Source organism: Salmo trutta, chromosome 7 (assembly GCF_901001165.1).
Source record: "Salmo trutta chromosome 7, fSalTru1.1, whole genome shotgun sequence".
NCBI classification, from domain to species: domain Eukaryota; kingdom Metazoa; phylum Chordata; class Actinopteri; order Salmoniformes; family Salmonidae; genus Salmo; species Salmo trutta.
Genome location: NC_042963.1, coordinates 16,482,048 through 16,495,464, shown reverse-complemented (window position 1 = coordinate 16,495,464; position 13,417 = coordinate 16,482,048). Strand labels below are relative to the sequence as shown.

Here is a 13,417-nt window from a genome sequence, read left to right as displayed (position 1 = left end):
TCAATGAACAAACACGCAACAAACCATGGGGGAAACAAAGGGTTAAATAAGGAACATACACTGCTCAAAAAAATAAAGGGAACACTAAAATAACACATCCTAGATCTGAATGAATGAAATAATCTTATTAAATACTTTTTTCTTTACATAGTTGAATGTGCTGACAACAAAATCACACAAAAATAATCAATGGAAATCCAATTTATCAACCCATGGAGGTCTGGATTTGGAGTCACACTCAAAATTAAAGTGGAAAACCACACTACAGGCTGATCCAACTTTGATGTAATGTCCTTAAAACAAGTGAAAATGAGGCTCAGTAGTGTGTGTGGCCTCCACATGCCTGTATGACCTCCCTACAACGCCTGGGCATGCTCCTGATGAGGTGGCAGATGGTCTCCTGAGGGATCTCCTCCCAGACCTGGACTAAAGCATCCGCCAACTCCTGGACAGTCTGTGGTACAACGTGGCGTTGGTGGATGGAGCGAGACATGATGTCCCAGATGTGCTCAATTGGATTCAGGTCTGGGGAACGGGCGGGCCAGTCCATAGCATCAATGCCTTCCTCTTGCAGGAACTGCTGACACACTCCAGCCACATGAGGTCTAGCATTGTCTTGCATTAGGAGGAACCAGGGCCAACCGCACCAGCATATGGTCTCACAAGGGGTCTGAGGATCTCATCTCGTTACCTAATGGCAGTCAGGCTACCTCTGGTGAGCACATGGAGGGCTGTGCAGCCCCCCAAAGAAATGCCACCCCACACCATGACTGACCCACCGCCAAACCGGTCATGCTGGAGGATGTTGCAGGCAGCAGAACGTTCTCCACGGCATCTCCAGACTCTGTCACGTCTGTCACATGTCACACAAAGGCGGAGGTAGCGGTCCTGCTGCTGGGTTGTTGCCCTCCTACGGCCTCCTCCACGTCTCCTGATGTACTGGCCTGTCTCTTGGTAGCCCCTCCGTGCTCTGGACACAACGCTGACAGACACAGCAAACCTTCTTGACACAGCTCGCATTGATGTGCCATCCTGGATGAGCTGCACTACCTGAGCCACTTGTGTGGGTTGTAGACTCCGTCTCAAGCTACCACTAGAGTGAAAGCACCGCCAGCATTCAAAAGTGACCAAAACATCAGCCAGGAAGCATAGGAACTGAGAAGTGGTCTGTGGTCACCACCTGCAGAACCACTCCTTTATTGAGGGTGTCTTGCTAATTGCCTCTAATTTCCACCTGTTGTCTATTCCATTTTCACAACAGCATGTGACATTTATTGTCAATCAGTGTTGCTTCCTAAGTGGACAGTTTGATTTCACAGAAGTGTGATTGACTTGGAGTTACATTGTGTTGTTTAAGTGTTCCCTTTATTTTTTTAAGCAGTGTATATTTATGGGAATGGAAACCAGGTGTGTACAATGAAGACAAAACAAATGGAAAGTGGATCGGTGGCGGCTAGAAAACCGGTGACGTCGATCGCCGCCCGAGCAAGGAGAGGGACCAACTTCGGCGGAAGTCGTGACACTTTTGGGGCGGCAGGTAGCCTAGTGGGGAGAGCGTTGGGCCTGTAACCGAAAGGTTTCTAGATTGAATCCCCGAGCTGACAAGGAAAAAATCTGTCGTTCTACCCATGAACAAGGCATTTAACCCACTGTTGTAAATAAGAATTTGTTCTTAACTGACTTGCCTAGTTAAATAATAATATATATATATTAGTTTGTAGTCCACAGAAGTTTCCAATTATCCGGATATCTCATGGTCTGACAAACACCACTGTGCTTGACCACCTTCCACAGCAGATGCGGAAGGCCGACATAGACGGATGTGTTGGCTTTAGATGCAGCACATGCAAAAAAACGGATATCTCTAGCTTAAACTGACAGATTTTGATGGAGTATTGTTTTATAATGAAAATTAGACATCCGCCGGCGTGCATCAATAGACTCTTAAGGATTAAGTATTGAACAGTGGAGGTATTCTTTTAGGCCAACAAGCCAAAACTTTAATAATTAGCCAAAAATTTAATTGTGATGCTTTTGATTTCACCTAATTTTTACATTCTGTCTTAAAAAGCACATGTTCAACTTCATAAAAAACAAGTTATCGCATCTCAAGAGGTAAAAATATACACGACCGTTCAAAAGTTTGGGGTCACTTAGACATTTCCTTGTTTTTGAAAGAAAAGCAAATTTTTCTGTCCGTTAAAATAACATAAATTTGATCAGAAATACAGTGTAGACATTGTTAATGTTGTAAATGACTAATGTTGCTGGAAACGGCAGATTTTTTAATTAAATATCTACATAGGCGTACAGAGGCCCATTATCAGCAACCAACTGTGTTTCAATGCCACGTTGTGTTAGCTAATTGATCATTAGAAAACCCTTTTGCAAATATGTTAGCACAGATGAAAACTGTGTTCTGATTAAAGAAGCAATACAACTGGCCTTCTTTAGACGAGTTGAGGTATCTCAAGCATTAATATTCTAAATTGTTATGCTTTTGGTATGTTTGAAGTACAATAAAAATGCATTTTGACAAAATATATAGTAGCTTCGGCAGCCTATTGGAAGACTTGGAGCCGTGGCTTGTTGAGGATGTGGCTTTGTTGTAGTGCTTTTTGGCCTCCCACGAGATGTATTGTCGTGCGAGATTGTCTCATGTTGTATTTAAATCCAAATATTATTTAATACACTGCTCAAAAAAATAAAGGGAACACTTAAACAACACAATGTAACTCCAAGTCAATCACACTTCTGTGAAATCAAACTGTCCACTTAGGAAGCATCACTGATTGACAATAAATTTCACATGCTGTTGTGAAAATGGAATAGACAACAGGTGGAAATTATAGGCAATTAGCAAGACACCCTCAATAAAGGAGTGGTTCTGCAGGTGGTGACCACAGACCACTTCTCAGTTCCTATGCTTCCTGGCTGATGTTTTGGTCACTTTTGAATGCTGGCGGTGCTTTCACTCTAGTGGTAGCATGAGACGGAGTCTACAACCCACACAAGTGGCTCAGGTAGTGCAGCTCATCCAGGATGGCACATCAATGCGAGCTGTGTCAAGAAGGTTTGCTGTGTCTGTCAGCGTTGTGTCCAGAGCACGGAGGGGCTACCAAGAGACAGGCCAGTACATCAGGAGACGTGGAGGAGGCCGTAGGAGGGCAACAACCCAGCAGCAGGACCGCTACCCCCGCCTTTGTGCAAGGAGGAGCAGGAGGAGCACTGCCAGAGCCCTGCAAAATGACCTCCAGCAGGCCACAAATGTGCATGTGTCTGCTCAAATGGTCAGAAACAGACTCCATGAGGGTGGTATGAGGGCCCGACGTCCACAGGTGGGGGTTGTGCTTACAGCCCAACACCGTGCAAGACGTTTGGCATTTGCCAGAGAACACCAAGATTGGCAAATTCACCACTGGCGCCCTGCGCTCTTCACAGATGAAAGCAGGTTCACACTGAGCACATGTGACAGACGTGACAGAGTCTGGAGACGCTGTGGAGAACGTTCTGCTGCCTGCAACATCCTCCAGCATGACCGGTTTGGCGCTGGGTCAGTCATGGTGTGGGGTGGCATTTCTTTGGGGGGCCGCACAGCCCTCCATGTGCTCGCCAGACGTAGCCTGACTGCCATTAGGTACCGAGATGAGATCCTCAGACCCCTTGTGAGACCATATGCTGGTGCGGTTGGCCCTGGGTTCCTCCTAATGCAAGACAATGCTAGACCTCATGTGGCTGGAGTGTGTCAGCAGTTCCTGCAAGAGGAAGGCATTGATGCTATGGACTGGCCCGCCCGTTCCCCAGACCTGAATCCAATTGAGCACATCTGGGACATCATGTCTCGCTCCATCCACCAACGCCACGTTGCACCACAGACTGTCCAGGAGTTGGCGGATGCTTTAGTCCAGGTCTGGGAGGAGATCCCTCAGGAGACCATCCGCCACCTCATCAGGAGCATGCCCAGGCGTTGTAGGGAGGTCATACAGGCACGTGGAGGCCACACACACTACTGAGCCTCATTTTGACTTGTTTTAAGGACATTACATCAAAGTTGGATCAGCCTGTAGTGTGGTTTTCCACTTTAATTTTGAGTGTGACTCCAAATCCAGACCTCCATGGGTTGATAAATTGGATTTCCACTGATTATTTTTGTGTGATTTTGTTGTCAGCACATTCAACTATGTAAAGACAAAAGTATTTAATATTATTATTTCTTTCATTCAGATCTAGGATGTGTTGTTTTAGTGTTCTTTTTATTTTTTTGAGCAGTATATTTTACAAAACATTTCAAAATACATATTATAAATATAATCACCAAATATATTGATTTATACTGTTCAAAATGAATTAAATACATTTTCTGAGGAAATGTACATATTTCGTCATATTTTGTATATATTTTATAATACAATTTCAATATATTCTGTAATATATGTTAGAATGTATTTAAAATGTATTAAATAAAATATATATATATTTTAAATATTTCACATCTTAATTATCTAAAAATATATTTTAAATGTAATTTTTTTCATATGAGTGTGCATGGAGTTAAAGATGGTTGGAGGGAGTCGTGGTTTTTTAAACTGGTCTTTGGAATTTAAGAGGTATAGATAGATTACGATAGGGAAGTTATAAAACATATTTTTTTTTTTTTTAGAGCAGAAGACTTATGTCTAGTGTAATGACAAAGCAAATCTCATCCTCATACCAAACTGAACATAAATATAAACGCAACATTCAACAATTTCAAAGATTTTACTTAGTTACAGTTCATAAGTAAGTAAATCAGTCAATTGAAATAAATAAACTAGGCCCTTATCTATGGATTTCACATGACTTGGAATACAATTATGCATCTGTTGGTCACAGATACCTAAAAAAAGGAAGAAGCGTGGGTCAGAAAACCTGTCAGTATCTGGTGTGACCACCATTTACCTCATGCAGCGAAACACATCTCCTTTCCATAGAGTTGAATCAGCTGTTGATTGTGGCCTGTGGAATGTTGTCCCACTCCTCTTCAATGGCTGTGCGAAGTTGCTGGATATTGTCAGGACCTGGAACATGCTGTCGTACACGTCGATCCAGAGCATCCCAAACATGCTCAATGTGTGACATGTCTGAGTATGCAGGCCAGGGAAGAACTGGGACATTTTCAGCTTCCAGGAATTGTCTACAGATCCTTGCAATATGGGGCTGTGCATTATCATGCTGAAACATGAGGTGATGCCAGCAGATGAATGGCACGACAGTGGGCTTCAGGAGCTCGTCATGGTATCTCTGTGCATTAAAATTGCCATCGATAAAATACAATTTTGTTCATTGTCCCTAGCTTATGCCTGCCCATACCATAACCCCACCATCACCATTGGGCACTCTGTTCACAATGTTAACATCAGCAAACTGCTCACCCACATGATGCCGTACATGCTGTCTGCCATCTGCCTGGTACAGTTGAAACCGGGATTCATCCGTGAAGAGCACACTTCTCCAGTGTGCCATTGAAGGTGAACATTTGCCCAATAAAAACGTTTATGACGCCGAAATGCAGTCAGGCCAAGACCCTGGTCAGGAAGACGAGCACGCAGATGAGCTTCCCTGAGACTGTTTCTGAAATTCTTCAGTGGTGCAAACCCAGAGTTTCATCAGCTGTCCAGGTGGCTGGTATCAGACGATCCTGCAGGTGAAAAAGCAGAATGTTGAGGTCCTGGGCTGGAGTGGGTACACGTGGTCTGTGGTTGTGAAGCTGGTTGGACGTACTGCCAAATTCTCTGAAATGTCATTGAAGGCGGCTTATGGTAGAGAAATGAATATTCAATAGCTGTGGTGGACGTTACTTAATCTTGATATGCCACACCTTTCAAGTGGACGAATTATCTTGGAAAAGGATAAATGCTCACAAAGAGGGATGTAAACAAATTTGTGCACAAACTTTTAGAGAAATAAGCTTTATGTGTGTATGGAACATTTTGGGAATCTTTTATTTCAGCTCATGAAACATGGGAACAACACCTTACATGTTGCATTTATATTTGTGTTCAGTGTATATCTCTACCTACCTGTACATTCAATTAGACTCCTGCTAACCGCCCCACTACTATTCCAAACAGTGTGCATATGACCAGGTGCTTGTGATGTGTTTATTAGTCATTCTCTCCTATCTCTGCAATAGCTACCTAAGCAGGTTCAGGTGATAAATGTCACTGAGCTTCATGCCCCAGAATTCTGGCTGACCTAAAACTGAAGGTGATTGTTCCTCAGTTCTTGCTTTTTGAAGCCGACCCCATCACTCTTATTATAGATCTAAAGAAGCTGCTTAACAGGTTCTAACTAGGACTTGCCACCAGCCCCAACTGGAGACCCACTGGAAAACACTCTGCAGTCAAAATATTAACTTAAAGGTCCAATGCAGTTGTATCTATCTCAATATCAAATCATTTCTGGGTAACAATGAAGTACCTTACTTTGAGTATTTCAATTAAAATGTTCTGAGTGAGGTGGGGGAAACTGAAATCTAGCTGTTATTGGCAGAGAAGTTTGGAACTCTCTTTCTTATTGGTCTTATTGAAACTCTCTTTAACTAATTTAGAAACTACATCCCACAAAGAAAAGCCTGACATTTTAGGCGGTCTTTTCAAACAACTCTTACACTAAAAGGGCATTATCATTTTCACAATTTCAGTGTTATTCCAACCTCATAGTGTGGAAAGATAAATACAACAGAGGTAAATTGTGCTTTTGACTGCACTGGGCCTTTAAGATAACCTTAAGGGGTTTTAGCCACAGGATAATAATATCATTTATGTAAGTGGCTTCATGTTTGTGCACCAATATGGCTGACCTTAAAATCTACGCCCGACAGAGAGTGTAATATAAGCTTTGTTCTCACAATATAAATCATTCCTAGATGTTTGTCTAGAGGCCCTCTCAATGACTTTATGCTTGAATGTCTACCATACATTTTCAGAATGATACCTTGATGTGTGATGGAATGGCTTCCACTGTGGAGATGTTCAGACTCAAGCGAGATGTGCCACCTGTTGCCAGTTCCTCTTCATTCTCCACCACACTAAATGTACAGATATGGCTGAGCAAATACCCTCTGAGAATTCTCACTGTCAGTTTACTGCACAATGAGAGTGCCATTAGTTGTGTTGAATTTTCTAAATGCTGTTGCTATGACTACTCAGGTGGTGTTTAAGCAGGAGCCGGAGTGTTTGGCATGTGTGCAGATGTGCTCGCATCAGCGGTTATTTTCTCTCAGCCTCTTGGGGGTGTACTGTAACATTGGAAATAAGTCAATGAAACATGAGCTTGTAATGCCTGGTTAAGTTCAACAGGTGGGAGAAGAGTAGAATTGTGTACATGCGGTCAGGGTACCTCACCTGGGTTGTCAGTGGTTGGATGGGTTTGATTTAAGTGGTTATAAGAAACCTGAATAGTGTACTGCAAGTTTGAATGTTCCATGTGAACACACTATCACAGATTATTGTGAAATAAACAGAAATTACTTATTGGAAATTTGTGACAGGCACACTTTTTTGTGTGTATTACACTATTTTCTTCAAAACGCACTTCGTATGTATTACACGATTTTCATTCTTCATAATGTATTCATGTACATTACACAAATTCCAATTTGTTGTAGCTAATTTTAGATATGTTAGCTAAGTGGCTAATGTTAGCTAGGCTAGCTAGGTGGCTACTGTTAGCTAAACTAGAGGTTATGGTTAGGTGTTATGGTTAGGTGTTATGGTTAGGTGTTACGGTTAGGGTTAGGTAACATACATCTAAGTATTAAACGGGTTAGGTTAGGGTGAGGGTTAGCTAGGTAGTAGTTAAAAGTAGCAAGTTGTTGCTAATTAGCTAAAATGCTAAAGTTGTCCATGACGTGATTCAAATTCGCAATGTTTGGGTTGATAGAAGGTTGTATTATATTCCCACCCATTTCTTCCCGACCAACCTCTGGCATAAGGGCTTAAGTAACCTACTCTTTTTATCTGGGATTGAAATGCACAGAATACAAAGTCGTGTACTGCACACACAAAAAAAACTGTTTGTTTGCCTGTCACGAATTTCCAATAAGCACAATTATATTTATTTCACAATCTGTGATACTAGGTTGGAACACAATGTGCATTACAAGTGAACAGCAACTAGGTTGTGTACTGGTGTTTTGAGTTTGATTCCAGTATGCTCAAGACCTCACTATTATGTCCTCATAAAAAAGCAAGTGCCAAATACAAATAAAATCAGTAATGTGTTACAATGTGATTGGATTCATTCAAGCTGCTCTTTGAAAAAAAGGTGTTATCTAGAACCTAAAAGGGTTCTTTGGCTGTCCCCATAGGAGAACCCTTTGAAGAACTCTTTTTGGTTCCAGGTAGAACCTTTTGAGGTTCCGTTTAGAGCCCTTTCCAAAGAGGATTCTACATGGAACCCAAAAGGGTTCTATCTGGATCCAAAAAGAGGTATACGGGGACAGCCAAATAACCCTTTTGGAACCCTTTTTTCTAAGAGTCTGTTGTGTCAGGGATCACAAATGTTTCTCTCCCCAGGATTCTCTTTGAAGCACCTCAGACTCATTGACTGATCTCTCCTTCTTTCTCTCTATCTCTTTCTCTCTCAATCTGTCTCTCGTCAGATGTACATCCAGACAGCCACGCTGACCATCTCCCTCAGCCTGAGCGCCTCCGTCTCTCTGGGGATGCTCTACATGCCCAAGGTCTACATCATCATCTTCCACCCGGAGCAGAATGTTCCCAAGCGCAAGCGCACCTTCAAGGCCATCGTCACCGTCGCCACCATGTCCAGCAAGCTGTCCCAGCTGGCCTCCGAGCGACCCAATGGAGAGGTGAAGACCGAAATCTGCGAGGGCATGGATGCCAGTAGTGAGTATAAAGACGTGATCCCTCACTTCGTAACATATTATACCACTGCCCCCATTTTTTTCACCTATAAGTTTATTTTTGTGGGGGGGTATAGCTTATGTTAGGTACAACCACAGACAACAGACAACAGGCTTTCTACATACAATAAAATTAACCACAGTTCCTCAGCTATTTATAGTATCTGAAATATCGTTGTTGAAATCAGCTTGTAGAAAATAATTTTTTGCTCTCATCTAAGATAGTTTAAAAAGACACCTGAGAACAGATTAGACATAACTGTTCATTGATCAGATTTAGACTTCAAAGCCCTTTCAAGATTCTATTAGCAGAAGTTTCATACAGGCAAACATCCTGTTGTTTACTTATCATGATTGTGCTGACTGCACAGTTTGATATCTAAAACTTTGCTTAAATTCATATCTCGTCAGGTGCTCATTTCACTGAACCGCTGAGGTGAGATGGGGCCGACAGAGATGGTTGCCTCGCTTCACGTTCTTAGGAAACTATGCAGTATTATGTTTTTTTAATGTATTATTTCTTACATTGTTACCCCCGGAAATCTTAAGTCTTATTACATACAGCCGGGATGAACTATTGGATATAAGAGCAACATCAACTTACCAACATTACGACCAGGAATACGACTTTTTTGAAGCGATCCTCTCTTCAGACCACCACAATGGATCTAATCCCAGCAGCTGACCGAAAACATTTACATTACATTTACATTTAAGTCATTTAGCAGACGCTCTTATCCAGAGCGACTTACAAATTGGTGCATTCACCTTATGATATCCAGTGGAACAACCACTTTACAATAGTGCATCTAAATATTTTAAGGGGGGGGGGTTAGAAGGATTACTTTATCCTATCCCAGGTATTCCTTAAAGAGGTGGGGTTTCCGGTGTCTCCGGAAGGTGGTGATTGACTTCCGCTGTCCTGGCGTCGTGAGGGAGCTTGTTCCACCATTGGGGTGCCAGAGCAGCGAACAGTTTGGACTGGGCTGAGCGGGAACCGTGCTTCCTCAGAGGTAGGGGGGGCCAGCAGGCCAGAGGTGGATGAACGCAGTGCCCTTGTTTGGGTGTAGGGCCTGATCAGAGCCTGAAGGTATGGAGGTGCCGTTCCCCTCACAGCTCCGTAGGCAAGCACCATGGTCTTGTAGCGGATGCGAGCTTCAACTGGAAGCCAGTGGAGAGAGCGGAGGAGCGGGGTGACGTGAGAGAACTTGGGAAGGTTGAACACCAGACGGGCTGCGGCATTCTGGATGAGTTGTAGGGGTTTAATGGCACAGGCAGGGAGCCCAGCCAACAGCGAGTTGCAGTAATCCAGACGGGAGATGACAAGTGCCTGGATTAGGACCTGCGTCGCTTCCTGTGTGAGGCAGGGTCGTACTCTGCGAATGTTGTAGAGCATGAACCTACAGGATCGGGTCACCGCCTTGATGTTAGTGGAAAATGACAGGGTGTTGTCCAGGATCACGCCAAGGTTCTTAGCACTCTGGGAGGAGGACACAAGGGAGTTGTCAACCGTGATGGCGAGATCATGGAACGGGCAGTCCTTCCCCGGGAGGAAGAGCAGCTCCGTCTTGCCGAGGTTCAGCTTGAGGTGGTGATCCGTCATCCACACTGATATGTCTGCCAGACATGCAGAGATGCGATTCGCCGCCTGCTTATCAGAAGGGGGAAAGGAGAAGATTAATTGTGTGTCGTCTGCATAGCAATGATAGGTGAGACCATGTGAGGATATGACAGAGCCAAGTGACTTGGTGTATAGCAAGAATAGGAGAGGGCCTAGAACAGAGCCCTGGGGGACACCAGTGGTGAGAGCGCGTGGTGTGGAGACAGATTCTCGCCACGCCACCTGGTAGGAGCGACCTGTCAGGTAGGACGCAATCCAAGCGTGGGCCGCGCCGGAGATGCCCAACTCGGAGAGGGTGGAGAGGAGGATCTGATGGTTCACAGTATCAAAGGCAGCAGATAGGTCTAGAAGGATGAGAGCAGAGGAGAGAGAGTTAGCTTTAGCAGTGCGGAGAGCCTCCGTGACACAGAGAAGAGCAGTCTCAGTTGAATGCCCAGTCTTGAAACCTGACTGATTAGGATCAAGAAGGTCATTCTGAGAGAGATAGCAGGAGAGCTGGCCAAGGACGGCACGTTCAAGAGTTTTGGAGAGAAAAGAAGGGATACTGGTCTGTAGTTGTTGACATGGGAGGGATCGAGTGTAGGTTTTTTCAGAAGGGGTGCAACTCTCGCTCTCTTGAAGACGGAAGGGACGTAGCCAGCGGTCAAGGATGAGTTGATGAGCGAGGTGAGGTAGGGGAGAAGGTCTCCGGAAATGGTCTGGAGAAGAGAGGAGGGGATAGGGTCAAGTGGGCAGGTTGTTGGGGCGGCCGGCCGTCACAAGACGCGAGATTTCATCTGGAGAGAGAGGGGAGAAAGAGGTCAAAGCACAGGGTAGGGCAGTGTGAGCAGGACCTGCGGTGTCGTTTGACTTAGCAAACGAGGATCGGATATCGTCAACCTTCTTTTCAAAATGGTTGACGAAGTCATCCGCAGAGAGGGAGGAGGGGGGGGGAGGGGGAGGAGGATTCAGGAGGGAGGAGAAGGTAGCAAAGAGCTTCCTAGGGTTAGAGGCAGATGCTTGGAATTTAGAGTGGTAGAAAGTGGCTTTGGCAGCAGAGACAGAAGAGGAGAATGTAGAGAGGAGGGAGTGAAAGGATGCCAGGTCCGCAGGGAGGCGAGTTTTCCTCCATTTCCGCTCGGCTGCCCGGAGGGGAGGACCGAGCCGGCCTGGAGGATAGGGGACAGAGAAAATCAAAGGATGCAGAAAGGGAGGAGAGGATGGTTGAGGAGGCAGAATCAGGAGATAGGTTGGAGAAGGTTTGAGCAGAGGGAAGAGATGATAGGATGGAAGAGGAGAGAGTAGCGGGAGAGGGAGAGCGAAGGTTGGGACGGCGCAATACCATCCGAGTAGGGGCAGAGTGAGAAGTGTTGGATGAGAGCGAGAGGGAAAAGGATACAAGGTAGTGGTCGGAGATTTGGAGGGGAGTTGCAATGAGATTAGTGGAAGAACAGCATCTAGTAAAGATGAGGTCAAGCTTATTGCCTGCCTTGTGAGTAGGGGGGGAAGGTGAGAGGGTGAGGTCAAAAGAGGAGAGGAGTGGAAAGAAGGAGGCAGAGAGGAATGAGTCAAAGGTAGACGTGGGGAGGTTAAAGTCACCCAGAACTGTGAGAGTTGAGCCATCCTCAGGAAAGGAACTTATCAAGGCGTCAAGCTCATTGATGAACTCTCCAAGGGAACCTGGAGGGCGATAAATGATAAGGATGTTAAGCTTGAAAGGGCTGGTAACTGTGACAGCATGGAATTCAAATGAGGAGATAGACAGATGGGTCAGGGGAGAAAGAGAGAATGTCCACTTGGGAGAGATGAGGATTCCAGTGCCACCACCCCGCTGGCTCGATGCTCTAGGGGTATGCGAAAAACAACGGCAACACAGAAGGGGCAGATGGAGCGGTCTTCTGGTCAGGTTTTGAAAATGGGCACATCAATCTCCGCTCCTAAGTATACTACTCGCCAATGGTCCAGTCTCTTGACAACAAAGTAGACGAAATTCGAGCTTGGGTTGCCTTCCAGAGAGACATTAGAGATTGTAACATTCTCTGTTTCACGGAAACATGGCTCTCTCGGGATATGTTGTCGGAATCGGTTCAGCCACCTGGCTTCTCCGTGCATTGCGCCGACAGAGATAAACACCTCTCTGGGACGAGGAAGGGAGGGGTTGTATGCTTTATGATTAACAACTCTTGGTGTAATCATAACAACATACAAGAACTCAAGTCTGCTCACCCGACCTAGACTTCCTTACAATCAAATGTCAGCCATTCTACCTCTCATCAGTTATAGCCACAGCTGTGTACATCCCCCCTAAAGCGAACACCAAGACGGCCCTCAAGGAACTTAACTCGCCTCTATGTAAACTGTAAACTATATATCCGGAGGTTGTATTTATTGTAGCTGGGGATTTTAACAAAGCAAATTTGAGAACAATGCTACCTAAATTTGATCAGCATATTGATTGCACAACACGTAGGGCTAATACTCTCGACCACTGCTACTCTCTAACTTCCGCGATGCATACAAAGCCCTTCCCCGCCCTCCCTTCGGCAAATCCGACCACGACGCCATCTTGCTCGTCTCGGCTTATAGGCAGAAATTAAAACAGGTTGTACCAGTGACAAGAACCATTCAACGCTGGTCTGACCAATCGGAAGCCATGCTCCAAGATTGTTTTGATCACGCGGACTGGAATATGTTCCGATCAGCCTCAGAGGACAATATTGACCTATACGCTGACTCGGTGAGCGCGTTTATTAATCAGTGCATTGGAGAAATCGTACCACTGTGACCATTAAAACCTACCCTAACCAGAAACCGTGGATGGGTGTCGGCATTCACGTAAAACTGAAAGCGCGATCCACCGCATTTAACAATGGAAAGAGGTCTGGAGAAATGGCTGAATATAAACAGTG

The 13,417-nt window shown here is 44.9% G+C and overlaps 1 protein-coding gene across 1 annotated transcript in view; it reads left to right on the top strand.

Annotated features, from left to right (window-relative positions):
• LOC115197031 (metabotropic glutamate receptor 8-like) overlaps positions 1 to 13,417 on the top strand; it is a 259,937-nt gene that overhangs the window by 244,296 nt on the left and 2,224 nt on the right. Inside the window, exon 10 of the mRNA XM_029758159.1 lies at positions 8,645 to 8,891. Coding sequence (XP_029614019.1) covers positions 8,645 to 8,891 — 247 coding nt within the window. The remainder of the gene's footprint in view (positions 1 to 8,644; positions 8,892 to 13,417) is intronic.